At 36.6% G+C, this 15963-nt stretch overlaps 1 protein-coding gene across 1 annotated transcript; it reads left to right on the top strand.

Moving 5' to 3' along the window:
• The first annotated feature begins 9061 nt into the window (after positions 1–9061).
• Positions 9062–13752, top strand: dynlrb1 (dynein, light chain, roadblock-type 1). Its single transcript, XM_046875700.1, has 4 exons — positions 9062–9196; positions 9904–9979; positions 11983–12150; positions 13418–13752. The coding sequence occupies exons 1-4, from the start codon at positions 9194–9196 to the stop codon at positions 13459–13461; spliced, it is 291 nt and encodes a 96-aa protein (XP_046731656.1). The 5' UTR covers positions 9062–9193; the 3' UTR covers positions 13462–13752.
• The last annotated feature ends 2211 nt before the right edge of the window (positions 13753–15963 follow it).

Below are 15963 nucleotides of genomic sequence, written 5' to 3'. Positions count from 1 at the left end.
TCCTTACAAGATCTGGAAAATATGAACACATCACCCCTGTTTTAATCAGTCTACACTGCTCCCAAATAAATCTTTGATGTTTGTTGACGGTGGTGTGGTGAGTCGTCTCTTATCCAAAAGATCCCACATTTCTGTGTTACCTTCTGGCTCTCCCTTTTAGTTATGCTGACATAGTGAGTCCCCAACTGCACAGTCTCCTTAACATTTATACAACAATAAGGATACTTAATAATTTTCTTAAGAATTGAGCTTTCTCTTCCTCTCTCTCTCTCTCTCTCTCTCTCTCTCTCTCTCTCTCTCTCTCTCTCCCTCTCTCTCTGTCGAGTTAAACATACTCTTGAGGTTTCAGTGAGCACTTTATTTTAAGAAATAAAAGTGCAGTATTTCTTTGCAATATATTTAAGTATAAGCATAAGCAATGTATAAATATTTTATATGGTATAAAGAAAAAGTAAAAATAATATTTATGTATAGTAACAAAGTATCATATAGAAATGTATAACAAACTCAAGTCCTTCCTAACCATTATAACAGCCAAATGCATTATAATTTTAAGATAAATAATAAGAGAGTTGAAAGAAAGGATTGCTAGATCTTGTAGCCTTTTTCACAAACAAAGATTGTGTGTTTTTCATTGTTATTCTTAGGATGTGACCATTTTGACATGTTGCATAAAGTTTTCAAAGCTTTGTACATGGGTTACAGGAAAGGGCATTGTGAGTTTTTTATAAAGAAAACAGAAAAGACACATGGTGCTTATCTTAACATTCAATTTCCTGGTTTGTGCAGTTCTGTGACAGGATATTCAGCCATTCTGGAGTGCAGAATCTACTCAAAATGAATTAGCCCGACATTAATTGAAGAGATAAAGGAGTCAACCTCTATGTAATTGGCCAAAGGAGCAGGCTGGCAGCATTATTTGATCAGTCTCGTCTCTTCCTGTAATTACCAGAACAAGCTAGAAATCAGGCATCAGTTAGATTTGGCTGAGATGTATATACATTGCCCTAGCCTAGATGTATATACATTTCCAGCTGACAATGGAAACAAATTTAAAATGAGAATAAGACACAAAGTCAATGTTTTAAAATGTTATTTTTGATCTTAAAATCTAATGTAAAGTCTCATACTTTAGAAATTTTCCTTCTAAGACAATACCTTATTTGAGGGTCACCCACAAAGACCATTATTGACGGACTAATCAACACTACCACTCACATCTCATCTAAATTCTTTTCAAATGATAAGTGAGTTTTCACAGTTAATTAGTGACAAAGGTGATGTCATTGTGAAAAAAGTATGGTAGTGAATGGTCTGATTATTCTCATTCCACACTATGTGACTAAAAGTAATATGGTCACCTTTTAATTTAAGCTTGAATAATTCAACATTGCTGAATTGTTCCTTGCAAGAAATTTAACCAGTCTCAAGATAATACTGGTAAGAGTTCTTCTAAAGATTACAAAGCTTTACTTCTATTCAAAAGAATGACTTAAATTCATTTATTTCCTCATCAAAATCATCAACCTGCATTCTCGATCCCTTGCCTACAAGTTTCTTCAAATAGATAATTCCAGAGGTAATTAAACCTGTTTTAAAAATAATAAACTCTTCCATTAGCAGTGGTTATGTACCTAAATCCTTCAAACTGGCAGTTATCAACCCTCTAATTAAGAAACCTTGACCCATGTCAGCTGTACAACTACAGGCCAATATCGAATCTCCCCTTTATATCCGAAAGTAAAGGTTGTAGTACAGCAATTATGCTCACATCTACTTATGAATAACATTTTTTAAATGTATCAGTCAGGATTTCGGCCTCATCATAGCACAGAGACGGCGCTAGTTAAGGTGGTAAATGACCTGTTAATGCCCTCTGATCAGGGTTTTGTCTCCCTACTTGTTTTGTTAGACCTTAGTGCAGCTTTGGACACCATTGATCATACTATACTGCTTGCTATACTTGAGAACATGGTTGGAATAAAGGGAAAATCTTTCGCCTGGCTTAGGTCTAATTTGACTGATCTCTATCAGTTTGTTGATGTAAATGTTGAGTTCTCCACACTCTCTGAGGTAAAGTTTGGTGTTTCGCAAGGATCTGTCTTAGGCCCACTGCTTTTCTCTTTATAAATGCTGCTCTGGGTGAAATTATACATAAACCTGGTATTCACTTCCATTGCTATGCTGATGATACACAGCTGTATATTTCAGCAAAGCCAGATGAAAGAGATATGCTTAACAATGTTGAGGAGTGTGTAATGCACATTAGACAGTGGATGCTTAATAACTTACTTCTGCTCAACTCAGATAAGATGGAAGTACTTTTACTAGAACCACATGCAGCTAGAAGTAAAATTTCCGATTACGTAGCATCTCTGGATGGTGTTTCTATGTCAGTGTGTACAGCAGTCAAAAACCTTGGTGTGATTATTGACCCTAGTCTTTCCTTTGAGGCTCACATGAATAATATTACCAGGATCGCCTTCTTTCACCTTAGAAATATTGCTAAAATTAAAAATATGATGTTGGTACAGGATGCAAAAAAACTAGTTCATGCTTTTGTTACATCTAGATTAGACTACTGACGCTTTACTGTCTGGGTGTTCAAGAAGGTGCATAAATAAGCTTCAGTTAGTTTAGAATGCAGCAGCAAGAGTCCTCACTAGATCTAGAAAATATTACCACATCACTCCTGTTTTAATCAGTCTACACTGCTCCCAATCAAATCTCGCATTGATTATTAAATACTACTACTGACGTATAAAGCACTTAACAGTCTCACATCGCAGTCTCTGAGTGAACTTCTGTACCAGTATGATCCTCCATGCTTAATTAAATCAAAAGGTGCAGGCTATTTGTTGGTACCTCAAATAATGAAGACTACAGGAGGGGGCAGATCTTTCTCTTATAAAGCCCCACAGTTATGGAACAACCTTCCAATCAGTGTTCGGGACTCAAACACAGTCTCAGTGTTCAAGTCGAGGCTGAAAACATATTTATTTAGTCAAGGCTTTTAACAGTAGATTTTTCTTAGGTAAAGGCTCAGATCTGGAGGGATCATGGATTTAGAGTGTTTGGTGAACTGGGATATTTGTATGCTGTCGTCCCCTCACTCTCACACGTTCACTTAGGTTTGTTGACGGTGGTGTGGTGGGTCGTCTCTTATCCCAGAGATCACTCATGCCTGTGTTACCTTCTGGTTCTCCCTTTTAGTTATGCTGCCATAGCGAGTCTTGCCAGAGTTCCAACTGCACAGTGATGTTAACTTTCATACAACAATAAGGACACATAATAATCCATATCCTTCTCTTCCTGTCACCCTCTTCTCTCTCTCTCGGTCAGGTTAAACATGCTCCTAAGGTTCCAGTGACCACTTTTCCTGCCCCTCTTCCCTTTGTGGATCTTCCCACTTCATCCAGACCTGCCTCTGGATATTGTTCTCTTTGTTTGGAGGCCACTCTGTGCAGCTGGGGACGGTTTCACATCAACGCCTTGGGTGGTTCCATGAAATTTGGGATTAAGAACGGGAGCTTTGAGGATGGATTTGGACTGTAGTTAATGTCAACAGTCTGCTACATTAACTCTACAGTTTGCTTCTGATCACCATTACTGTATACTGCAACTTCGTATATCTGCAATAAATGGACATTTGGTGCAACCCAGATGAGGATGGGTTCCCTCTTTTGAGTCTGGTTTCTCTCAAGGTTTCTTCCTTTTGCCATCTCGGGGAGTTTTTCCTTGCCGCAGTTACCACTGGCCATCAGGGACAAACTTACACTTATAAAGAACATATTCATTTTTTATCACCACATTATCTGTGTAAAGCTGCTTTGAGACAATGTTCATTGTTAAAAGTGCTATACAAATAAAAATGAATTGCATTGAAATTAAAGAACAGAGATGTGTCTCATTGTGTCTTAGTAACCTTAATAAAACCTGTACTTTTACCTATCTGATTTTATACAGGTTGAATTTCAACTGGTAGATGTAGTTATTGATATAGCTGATAACAATATTTTACACAATATTCTTTCATATTGACATATTGACTTTAGACATGGGCTGGACTCACCGACAAAACCTTTAGACATTTAGTTTAATTTAGAATTCATTTAAATGGTCTATTATCCTGCGGGGTTTGACAACAACTAATCCTTTAGGCCTTGTGATGTTAGTGCTTTTATTAAAAAAGCACAGGCCCAACATTATTAGTGGTTGCAAGCAAAACTAACATAGTTAACTCTGTATTTAGTTTAACTTCCTATAAACAGGCCACTATAAATAGCCATAGCATTAATGACATATCCTTTGTCACTAGTTGTTTTTATTCAAATAAATAATAGTGGTTTATCACAGCTCTGCTTAAATATCTTCGCTGGCTCCACTGGATACCTTTTTGAATAGATTTTTATTGATCTTGAAATGTCTGCATGGTCCTGCATCAGTGAAATGATTTGCTCAGATTACAAAGGTCATTTACCTCAAATCCAAAAAGCCAGCTAAATAAGGTAGTAGCCACTTTTTTCCAATTGGTCCCAAAACCTTTAGATTAGTAGGTTTAAAAAGAAAACTAAAAGTAATTTACATGACACAAGCATTTAATTTTACAACTTACAGATTCAAATTTAAATTAATTATATTTAATATTCCAGGTAAACAGTAGAGTTTAATTTCAAGGATAAAATCGGAGTGGACAAGCAACACATATCATGTAAAAATGCATTTAAGCTTTAAACTGTTTTAATCATCAATTTTAATAGCAGATCAGTCCAACGTAAAATTACAATATTATTACTTTTAAAATTTCTAAGATTTCAAACATTACTATTTACAGTGGAACCCGGTTATGTCGATGTCCTATGGGGTCGCCAAAAAGCATTGAGGTAACCGATGATCGAGATAAACGAAAATCAAAATGGCGTGCTTGAAATTTCTTTATGTACATGATGTAATAAATGAGAATGTGCATGCATGTGTTTTTGGAGGTTTTTGGAGGTTTTACACAACAGCGTTGCCGCGATTTGTTTGATGAAGGCATGTTATAAAAATACATACAGTACATTGTTTGTTAACAGTCAGGAATCCACGTGCCACGCCCCCTTCGGCGCCCCCTTCGGCGTGGCAGGTGCTTTTCTCGGCCGCTTTCTCTGAAGCTCTCGGCTTCAATCACGCACATATGGTGCTCGTTTAGCATCATCACCAGCTCCTATTTAAACTTCCACACTCTCACTGTCCGTTATTGTTGGTATATGTTGGTTCACGACGGTCGTTGTTATCGCGCATGCGTATCCCGGTACGTGTCTTCCCACCGGCACTCTCTCAACGGCTGCTCTTTTCTTTCCAAAGCGCATCGCGGATTCCCCCCTTGTGCTCGAGATATCAGGGTTCGGCGACATAAAAAAAGTCGACATAACCGATAAAAAATGCTAAGACAAAGCGAGAATTTGGCGGTTCCACTTCAAAAACGTCGACTTAATAGGGTTGTCGAGTTAACCGAGGTCGAGATAACCGGGTTCCACTGTATATACAGTTTACTCTGAAAATGCACTCTATTGTCATAGCCCTGTCATAAGTAAACATTTTATAAAAACAATGTGCAGACTGTGTTAATTTGTGCAGCAACTGTTCCATTGCAGTTGTATTATAGACCTGTAGTTGTTTTTGACTTATGATGACTCATGATCTTTGAAGTCTCAGATAAGATAAGCTCTGTGTCTGTGTGTGTGTGTGTGTGTGTGTGTGTGTGTGTGTGTGTGTGTGTGTGTGTGTGTGTGTGTGTGTGTGAGATTTGGGCCAAATTTGGCAGCAGTTGATAAGATGATATTTAAAAAAATAAATAACCTGTAAAACCGCTTTCTTTGAACTCTGTTGTGTACATCCAGCACAACATTATAACTTTAAGAGAATAATTCATACTTCATACAATCTTTTCACAAATTTGAAATCTAAATCAAAAATGAGATCTAAATCAAAGTTAAACCGCAATATCATGATACACAGAGCAGAGACACACACACACACACATATATATATATATATATATATATATATATATATATATATATATATATATATATATATATATATATACAGTATATAATATTTGCTTGTGTAATTTAGTTTTAGTTTAGTTTAGTTTTTTTTTTTCTTTTATACAAACCATGTGTGTAGATGGTTTTGGTTTTTGGTTTGTTAGAGTGTGTTTTTTGGCTTGTGATTGTATGTCAGGTAAGCCATAAATAAATAGATTCATGTAATCACATGTATGGAAATTGTTTTTTCATAAGCTTTCCATAAAACTCTGACATAGACACATAGTGTTTACTGCATTGCTAAAAGGAAAGATTTGATTCTTAAGGCTTAGGCATAGATTGTAAAAAAAGGCTTAAAGGCCTACTTGACTTGGCTAAAATATTTATATTTACTATATTAGTATCAGTTAATTTATTGCCTGACTGTGTAATTTGTAAATAAAATTTCTGATGTGCTTTTTAAAATTAAATTGCAATTATAATAGATCTGCTTAGTGATAATTGCACTATGAAGACAACTAGACAACCTTGCTAGTTACATAGCTTGCTAGATAATAGAGTAGATATCACCAGTGTAGACCAAACTCAAGGTTTGAACGTTGTGGGCTGAATTTTCGTTGTTGGTTATTTTCGTAATCGTGTTCAATACTTGTGTGGTGGCCACAATGTTTAAACAAACACAGAAGATGTAATATTATGAACCGTCTTGTCTGCTTCCCCACTCAAAGATATAAGCATACAGGCAGAATGATATTCTTAATACGTTCCTGTTCCATTTGTTGGACAACAGTCGGATCCAGAGCAAGGGTGGTTCAAGTCAAGTCAAGTCAAGTCAAGTTTATTTCTATAGCGCTTTTTACAACAGACATTGTCTCAAAGCAGCTTTATAGAAATCAACAGTCAAGGTGAATGGTGTGTATTTATCCCTGATGAGCAGCATGGCGACTGTGGCAAGGAAAAACTCCCTTAGATGTAATGAGGAAGAAACCTTGAGAGGAACCAGACTCAAAAGGGGAACCCATCCTCATTTGGGTGACATCAAGAGTTTGATCAAAAATCTTTCAACAATACAGAGCACTGGAGAGTGAGAACTAACATGAGCACTGGAGTATAAGATTATAAGTAAATGTTCTTTCAACAGTCTTTGGTATAAAAGTAGGAGCTACTGAGCTCAACATTTGTGATCATGGCAGATCCAGCATCAGCTTCTCCATGCCAGAGCCTTTAAACACTTCAGGAGGTCCAATGTCGAAACGCCACACATGCAGTGGGATCCAATTGGCACTGGTACATCTCTAGATGGTTCAGGATGTTTGCGAGTTTGGCATCTACTTCTTTAAAGTCCATAATCTTCATGAGGTGGGACGTGACTGGAGCTGGCCAAACCTCAGGAAGCCTCGGGATGGGGAGAGAAAGAGAAGCAGTGGAGAGGAATTAGCGTAGCTGCTGTTCATGATATTAACAGCACAAGTTGATAATGTGCATGTGATCAGATTTTCAAAGGTTAAGGCTTTCAGATGGTCAGGGTTTTAAGCCCCAGCACTTCTAAGATGCTACTGGATGCTGTAACATGGCCCTCTACTCTGACCCCAGCTTCCCAACAATCTGGAATATACAAAGAAGTGAATTTCACATTGCTGTAATATATCTGACAAATACAGGCTGCTAAGTATTATTATTAATACTATAAGTTAGCAAAGTTCCCTTTGACAATTTAGTCAGAGTGTAAAAATAAAACAATAAAAAATGTGCTGTGCTGTAAGGAGGACGAAGCGGCCAGGCAGAACCAGACACTGAATGTGTGGGAGACAGAAAAACAAAATACATAAAATGTGGCCTTTGGCTTTTTTTTTTTTTTTAAAGGGACCTGTTTTAACTCCCAAAAATCAACATTTTACAACTTTCTTGTTTTTTTTTATAATGTATTTGGGTTTATAGTGTACAAATAGGAGTCGTAAAGGAAATTTTTGCAGAATTAGAGTGACTGAATGGCTATGTCAGCTGTTGAGGTGAGCTTGTTTCCAGTAAAGGTGTAGTCGGTCCAATTCTCCGTTCATATGCAACCTGTCTGTAGTCAAAGTTTCCATGGAAGTAATCAGTGGACCTTGGTCGTTCTTGGTGAAGATGTATTTGATAGAAGCTCCTTTTTCTGTCTGTGTGTATGTGTGTGTGTGTGTGTGTGTGTGTGTATGTGTGTGTGTGTGTGTGTGTGTGTGTGTGTGTGTTTGTATGTGCGTGTGCAGCAAGTATAGGCAAGATGTTAAAAGTGTGTGATGTTTTTAATTAATTTAAATTAATGTCCTGTTTTAATATCAAAACCAACTTTGTTTGACTATATCATTTAGTATTGGTCATGTGCATAACTAATGCTAAATAAACTAATTAGTAATAAAATATTCTGCAAATATCCAGTGTTTACTGTTCACAAAGAAAGCATATAAATTAATTCAATATGCTGCAAATGAGCAAAACTTGCATAAGAAAGAGCCTTTATTTGTCGCATATACATTACAACAGTGAAATTCTTTTCTTCACATATCTCATTGATTGATTTTAGGAAACTGGGCCACAATAATATTTTTGTTGAATTCAAAAAAGCAAAGCAGATTATGCATATTACATACCTATTATTTGCTGAATGTTGAAATCTTGTACTAAGATGGGGTCTGGGGCACACATCCCCAAGTTCAGATATTTATCCATGTTCAGATACACCTTTCTATCTGTTGTGCATCATTGTGTAGGAAGAAAAGCATGCAACAGATGATGCATTGCTATGGGTTGTTTTTCATAGTATTATTACTGAGTTAGATTTCAAATTAAATACTTGTACTCCAGGAAATAAAAAAAACTTATATTTTACATACAAGTTTATTTAGACCTTAACTGTGCAGTTATACAGTACCATATAGTACAGCATAGTATAGTATAGTATTACTATTACTACAAAGATGGATTAAAATTGGATGTTTTTTTTCTGCTTTAATTGCAGCACCTCTCCTCCACACCAGCAGGGGTCGCTAAAAAGCAGGCATGTGTGATGTCACTGCCGTGTCACACTCAACAACAAATCAGCGCACAGCTCGACTAGTGTTATGCTAGCCAGTTTTAATTGCTCAAAACTGTAGCTGGGCTTCCTGTAGGAACGCAAATAATTAAGAATGGCAAGTAGTTCATTTCTTTTTTTTACTTTGGTTGTTTTATTACTTTATTATTCATATGCGAAATCAGCTGAAATCTGAATCGCAGCTGCTCCAGGCTAGTTAGTGTTCCAGGGCGTTGCCATACAATGGGGTTCATTTGCTATCCGCTTATATGACGCTTTTGTATTTTCACTAGCCAGTCGGTGACATTCCAGTTCACAGCAGATTATTAAGTTCAGAAATTAATGAAATTGATCCGATTGTCTAATTTCAATTTGTCAACGGGATATTATAAACAGGTTACAGCCAGCTCGTTAGCTAAAGGTGCCACTGCTAATATTAACTGTCAGTTGAACTGTGCAGTGAGATTTATTGAAATCACCTTTAGGATAAGATATACCTTTACAGTTCACTTACCGTATTTGCCAAAGCATGGCACACATTTTATACAAACAGCATTAAGTAATTCAATGATGATAATTTTATGCTCCTACAATACATTTTCTATTATTGTCATATTGTTAATATACAGTACTTCATCTAACTGATTGATCTGCTTTTCAAATATAATATTCTTACCAACATGCTGCTGTAATTGTGCCATTTCTACAAGTGGTATTAAATCAATCTTCAAAGTGTCATGTTAATATTATTTTTTTCCTATAAACAAGATATGGTTAATCATAATTACAAATATTTTAGTTAATTGTCTGTGTTTCTGTCTGAAGGCTGAAGTTGAGGAGACGCTGAAGAGAATCCAGAGTCAGAAAGGAGTGCAAGGAATCATCATAGTCAACTCTGAGGGTAATTACTACACTTTCATTTCTTTGGCAAGATTCAGCCAACAGACATCAGCAGCACATTAATCACCCATGTATCATCAATAATCTGCTTTTTTTTATACTGTACCTCCATCTAATTCAAAAATTGAATTGGACAGATACTGCAGATGAACTTTCTTGTAATTATGACTGTGTTACAAATCACAGGATTATATTAATGCTCGTGTTCTACTGCATGAAGGTTTCTGTAGTAACAGTTCGGTCACAGTGACGTGTACAGCAGAAACCTACAGTAGATATACAGAGTCTACACTCACATATGAAATTGGCAGACTTTTGTTACATCTTTAATGCAACGTTCAAACAAACAGAAATCCAGAAGGGGAAAAAATATTTATTTATTGGGAATATTTTAAATACAAAAAAGTACCACAGCTTGCCTGCATACGTCTGCACAACCTTCCCAAGTAATACTATGTGGAAGCACTTTTTGCTTTTATTACATAAAATCAAGTCATTATGAATAAGTCTTTGTTAACTTCACACATCTAGACTTTGGAAATTTACACCACTGTTCTTGCAAAAAAGTTCAAGTTCCTTCAAATTGCGAGGGCACCTCCTGTTCTAATTTTATAGGTTTTTAATGGGATTAAGGACTGGGCTCTCTCTGAGCCATTCCAGGACTTTAATCTTACTTTTCTGAAACCATGTCATTGTTAATTTTTGAGGTGTACTTTGGGTCATTGTCATGTTGAAACGTGAAATTCCTTCAAAAAAAAAAAAAAAGCGAGGCTGGTCAAATAATGACTGGCATGTCTAGATTGGTATGCTTATAAAGCATGACATAGAAGGGTGGGTGCTATATTGGTATGAACGTGACTATCAGTTCTAATTTTTCATTTATTTTGTTTTGTTGAATTTGGTACTCTTTACAACTTTTAACACTACTGTTGTCTTTTACTGTGTCCAACGCCTTACTACACAGGCATTAATAATCAAACACAGAGCGCATTAAAGTATTCGAAATTAATAGCACACAAACTACTCACTTAAACACAGCACAAACGACCTACTCAAACACTGGTTCACTTAAACACAGCACAAACGACCTACTCAAACACTGGTTCACTTAAACACAGCACAAACGACCTACTCAAACACTGGTTCACTTAAACACAGCACAAACGACCTACTCAAACACTGGTTCACTTAAACACAGCACAAACGACCTACTCAAACACTGGTTCACTTAAACACAGCACAAACGACCTACTCAAACACTGGTTCACTTAAACACAGCACAAACGACCTACTCAAACACTGGTTCACTTAAACACAGCACAAACGACCTACTCAAACACTGGTTCACTTAAACACAGCACAAACGACCTACTCAAACACTGGTTCACTTAAACACAGCACAAACAACCTACTCAAACACTGGTTCACTAGTTACAGCTGGGGATCTCATATCTTGGCTCCAGAGTTTAAATCAACTTTCTGAAAACGTCTTTCTCCATAGTTTGAATGGGTGCCATGTCATTCGCTATGTGATGTTATTTCACTTATGACTTTACCTTTTTGCTTGTCTTGCCATAAAGAGTACTGGCAGCAAATGAAGACTTTATTGATTGCTGAGTGGGAGCCATGCTCATCTACGGGTGTGCTTCGCCTCTGGAAATATCTGTTTACGCATTTCAAAAAAGAAAACATTGAACAGTTTACAAATCTCTGCAGCATGAGTAGAGTAACAAACTTGAGACACTTTTATTGAATGTCTCATTCCCTCCACCTCCTTCCCCACTTTTTATTATATTGAAAAATGCTGATAAAATGGCATAAAAATAATACAATCTGCTGCTGTTTGAAGAAAATAGTCAACTTTGAGTTAATAAAATTCACTGCTCTGAGTTAATCCTTGACATGAAAATATCACATGATAAAGTCCAGCTAAATTTAAACAAAGCTATGATTATCAGCCTTCTACTTTTCAGCCCCCTCTCTGTGTTTACTTCCCCCCCAAAGGCATTCCTATTAAAACCACTCTGGATAATGCAAGTACAGTGCACTATGCAGGCCTCATCCACCAGCTGGTGATGAAAGCACGGAGTACAGTTCGAGACATCGACCCACAGAATGATCTCACCTTCCTCAGAGTTCGCTCCAAGAAGAATGAGATTATGATTGCTCCAGGTAATGAGGGGTTTTCCCTCTCTGTCTCTGTGTATGTTGCTGTTTTGTGTCCATGCTTGAGTATTATTGTATTTTTGAGCTGATTATTGCAAATCCTAATAGGTTTTCTCAACCCTAGACAACTGTTTTCCGGACATGTGATAAACACTGGTGTTTTCTAGCAATTTATAAAAAAAATGTTTTTGTTTTAAACCACCTCCATCACTGGGGGTTTTTCATTTTCAAATGTCAACAAATTGAGAGCTTGAAGATCACTTTACCTATTGTACCTGCCTGTTTGCAAACATGTTCCCTAGGGGTTTCCTTTGAAATATAGTCGGAAGCATATAGATCTGAAAAATACATTGATCTGATTTCAGTAGAAGTGCTTTATACAGTAACGAGAAGTGCTCAGTTCTTTTAATTTTTTTGTTACTTATTTAACTTCCAGTGCACAATTACATTTTAATTCTACACACACGCAATGTCCCTGGACCTTGTACTTATAAATAGGAACAAAACACACAGTTGGTTCCTTGGATTGGATTGGCAATCTATCCTGGGTGGAATAGAGAAAAGGGGTGTAGCCCCTTTCTTAGATTTAACTAAGCTAATTGTAAAAAGTGTATTAAAATTTTAAAAAGCTGCATGTACTTGTGGTGAACAGCAGCAGAGTTACTTTACTAAGATCTTGCATAGGGAAGCTGCCCTGACAAACAACACAAAAAGATGTTGAATATGTTTTGAGATTCACATCTTTATCTGTTCGGCAGCATAGACACAGGAAGCTGAGTTACAATAAAGAAATATGTTGATTGCTGTGCTTTCATGGTTAGACAGCAGCTTGTTCAGGTTTATATAAGATAGAAAGAACAGAAGCATTATGAAACAGCTAATATTTTCCTGTTGTGATAGTTGGAATCGGGCTGCGCTTCCTGAAATCACAAATACCCATGTTTAATTCTCACTGTAATAGGGGTTACCTGCTGAATAAAGCTGTTGTGGCTCAGCATTGCTGCGGTCAGTAACCAGTTTCTTTCCAGTAACAGGAAAGAAAAATTTTTTTTTTTTTTTTTTTTTTTTTTTCTTTTTCCATTTCCATTAATATTATTAGAATCACTAAACAAAACGTTTGTGCATAACGTAAAGATAAAGGCACAGTAACCCTGTGTCATTCTGTCCAGTAGGTTGTTGCATCAAAACCTATTTAAGTGCCAATTATTTGGCAGTTTGTTTTCAGGAAAACATTTGTCTCAATCTAATGTTTACTTTTGTTTTCTTTCCACAGATAAGGACTATTTCCTGATTGTCATTCAGAATCCCATGGAGTGAAAATGCTACATTCTTTATAGCTTTTAATATTTGCGGCAGAAAAATGAATTTTGTTTATAAGGTAGTTACAGAAGTACAGCCAATGTCCTACAATCTGACACTAACAGGCAGTATGGTCTCTGTCAAACATTGACATGCATGATATATTGATGTTCTGTTATTCCGGATCATTCCAGTATTTTTTTCCCCCCATGAATTGTTTAATCCCTTAATTTATTGTTGTTTTATGTGCTTTTTATGCCAATGCTCGAACAGTTTCTCACCATAACAATAAAGGAAAAGCTAAATGTACAAAGTTTCTCTATCTATCATGGCCATTATCTATCCTCTATCTAATGGTATATTTCAGAGCAAGTTGAGCCTAAAGTCAACAGTTTTTAAGTCAAAGCAGTTATAATGTACTTGTAAATCAGCTCCAAGATTACGGTTGTCAGAATGAAATAAACTAAAATCCTGTTATAGGTCTGTTCGGATAAAGTATGTAATAAAGTAATAATTATCCACGTCATGGAAATTTTTACTTGCACGCTGCTTCAGCGTGGTGAATTTTGTCTGTTTAGACAAACTTTGTATAATTAATGAGGAATAAAACATGACCGGGTGTAGGACAGGTTAATGTGATGTGGACTTACTGTTACGGCACCCCCTGAGATATTTTCTCATTACAATGCGACCCCAAGTGTTTTTTGCATTAAGTAATGAACACCACATTTTTTGTAACCATTGAAATTTGGTGAAACCTCAGTGAGACTAGATAGTGGTTTGCTAATTTATCTAGTTTCACTTCTGCTGACGCAATACTGCAGCTATAAACATTCATTCCCTTAGCAACCACATTTTTCTACCTTGAAGACAAAAACATATAGTTATGTTTCCAAGAAATGGCAAGTGTTTTTCTTTTCTATCCCCACTTTCCTCATCTCAATTTTCCCCTATCACGTGACTCCTACCATCCAGTAAGGGTGAAGTTTATAATAACTCCTGAGGCACAATATTCCAATCTCTGTTTTTTTTCAAGCATCACAGAGTAGTGCAACAAGCATCATTCCCCTCTCGTACATATTTGAGCTCACAGATGCTGAAGATTGGCAATTGGTTGACAGTGGAGAGAAAATAATGCCTCACTCCAACCCAGAGAGCATGCCGAATTTCTGACCTCTCTACAGATTGTGGTGTTAGAGTGAATGATTTTCTGTTATATTTTGGAGCAATGTAGGATTTTTTTTATTCTTCCTATTTTTATATTTAGAGATCATGTAGTGTCCCCATCTAAGTCTCTATGAGTAAAGTTTTAATATAGAAACAATAATGTTTTAGCATTAACATATTAGAACTTTTAGAAAAGCAGTGTTAATTAATTAATCCTGCTAAACCAATCGAGTTTATTTAATTGAGAATTCAACAGTTCTGTGCCAACAGTATATTTGCAGTTAATTCCAGTTTGCTAATAGTTATTAGATGGTATTTTAGATGTACTAATAGTGTATTCTGCTACAGAATGAAATGAATTGCATAATCCATAAATTCAGGATGCTGGTGTTAGTTTTTATTTCTTTGCACAATTTGGGCCTGTTAATAGCATATTTTGAGCCCACATTTTATCTGAGTATTGTTGCTGACTATATGCATCTTTTTATGGCCACAATTTACAAATCTTATAATGGCCTCTTCCAGCATTATAATGTGTCATACAAGTGACAAATGATACATGAACATGACAATGAGTTCAGTGTGCTAAAATGGCCCCCTGAAGCACCAGACCTGGATCTAACACATCACCTTTTGAGATGAGAACAGGGGATTTGCAGCTGAGAAATCAACAGCAATCAGGTCCTTTTCTTTATCTTTTCCGTGCCATTGTTGCCACTGGCTCATTAGGGATAAACTTATAGACACTAACATATAAATTAAAATTGTATAACCTCTTTATCTCTGCTTTGGGATCAAGTTTCTAGTTAAGAATGCTATACCAATAAGACCGAATTGAACTGGGTTGAACTAAATGCTTCTGCCTGGGAGCAATAGGTGGCCTGACTCAGTACAGTGTTATCTAATAAATAGATGATGAATGTATTTTCTCTTATATAATAGGTAAAGAAAAACATGGTCCCCTGGTGGTCTAGTGATTAAGATGCAGCGCTCCCACCGCTGCGACCCGGGTTCGATTCCCGGTCAGGGAACCATCCCCAGCCGCTCTCAGTGCTGGTCCCAAGCCCGGATAAATTGGGGAGGGTTGCGTTAGGAACGGCATCCAGCGTAAAACGTGCCAAATCAAACATGCGGAGGATCCGCTGTGGCGACCCCTAACGGGAGAAGCCGAAAGAAAGTTTTTATAATAAGTAAAGAAAAACAATATTACACTAATATACATAGATTTTAGATACTTATATTGTATGGTATAGATGTAGTAGACTGTTAGTACTCTACAACAGCAGGGCCCATTTTTGCATCACGAACAAGTTTCACGCAAGACCTCGAATTATTTTACTAATATTAATCAGT

The sequence above is a fragment of the Silurus meridionalis genome, chromosome 19 (assembly GCF_014805685.1).
Source record: "Silurus meridionalis isolate SWU-2019-XX chromosome 19, ASM1480568v1, whole genome shotgun sequence".
NCBI lineage: Eukaryota > Metazoa > Chordata > Actinopteri > Siluriformes > Siluridae > Silurus > Silurus meridionalis.
Note: the sequence above shows the minus strand (reverse complement) of the source record. Positions and strands in the feature narration are given on the sequence as shown.

Coding starts and splice junctions, on each gene's coding strand:
- dynlrb1 (XM_046875700.1), top strand. Junction 9,980..11,982: donor CATCATAGTCAACTCTGAGG/GTAATTACTACA, acceptor TCCCCCCCAAAG/GCATTCCTATTAAAACCACT. Junction 12,151..13,417: donor TGAGATTATGATTGCTCCAG/GTAATGAGGGGT, acceptor TTCTTTCCACAG/ATAAGGACTATTTCCTGATT.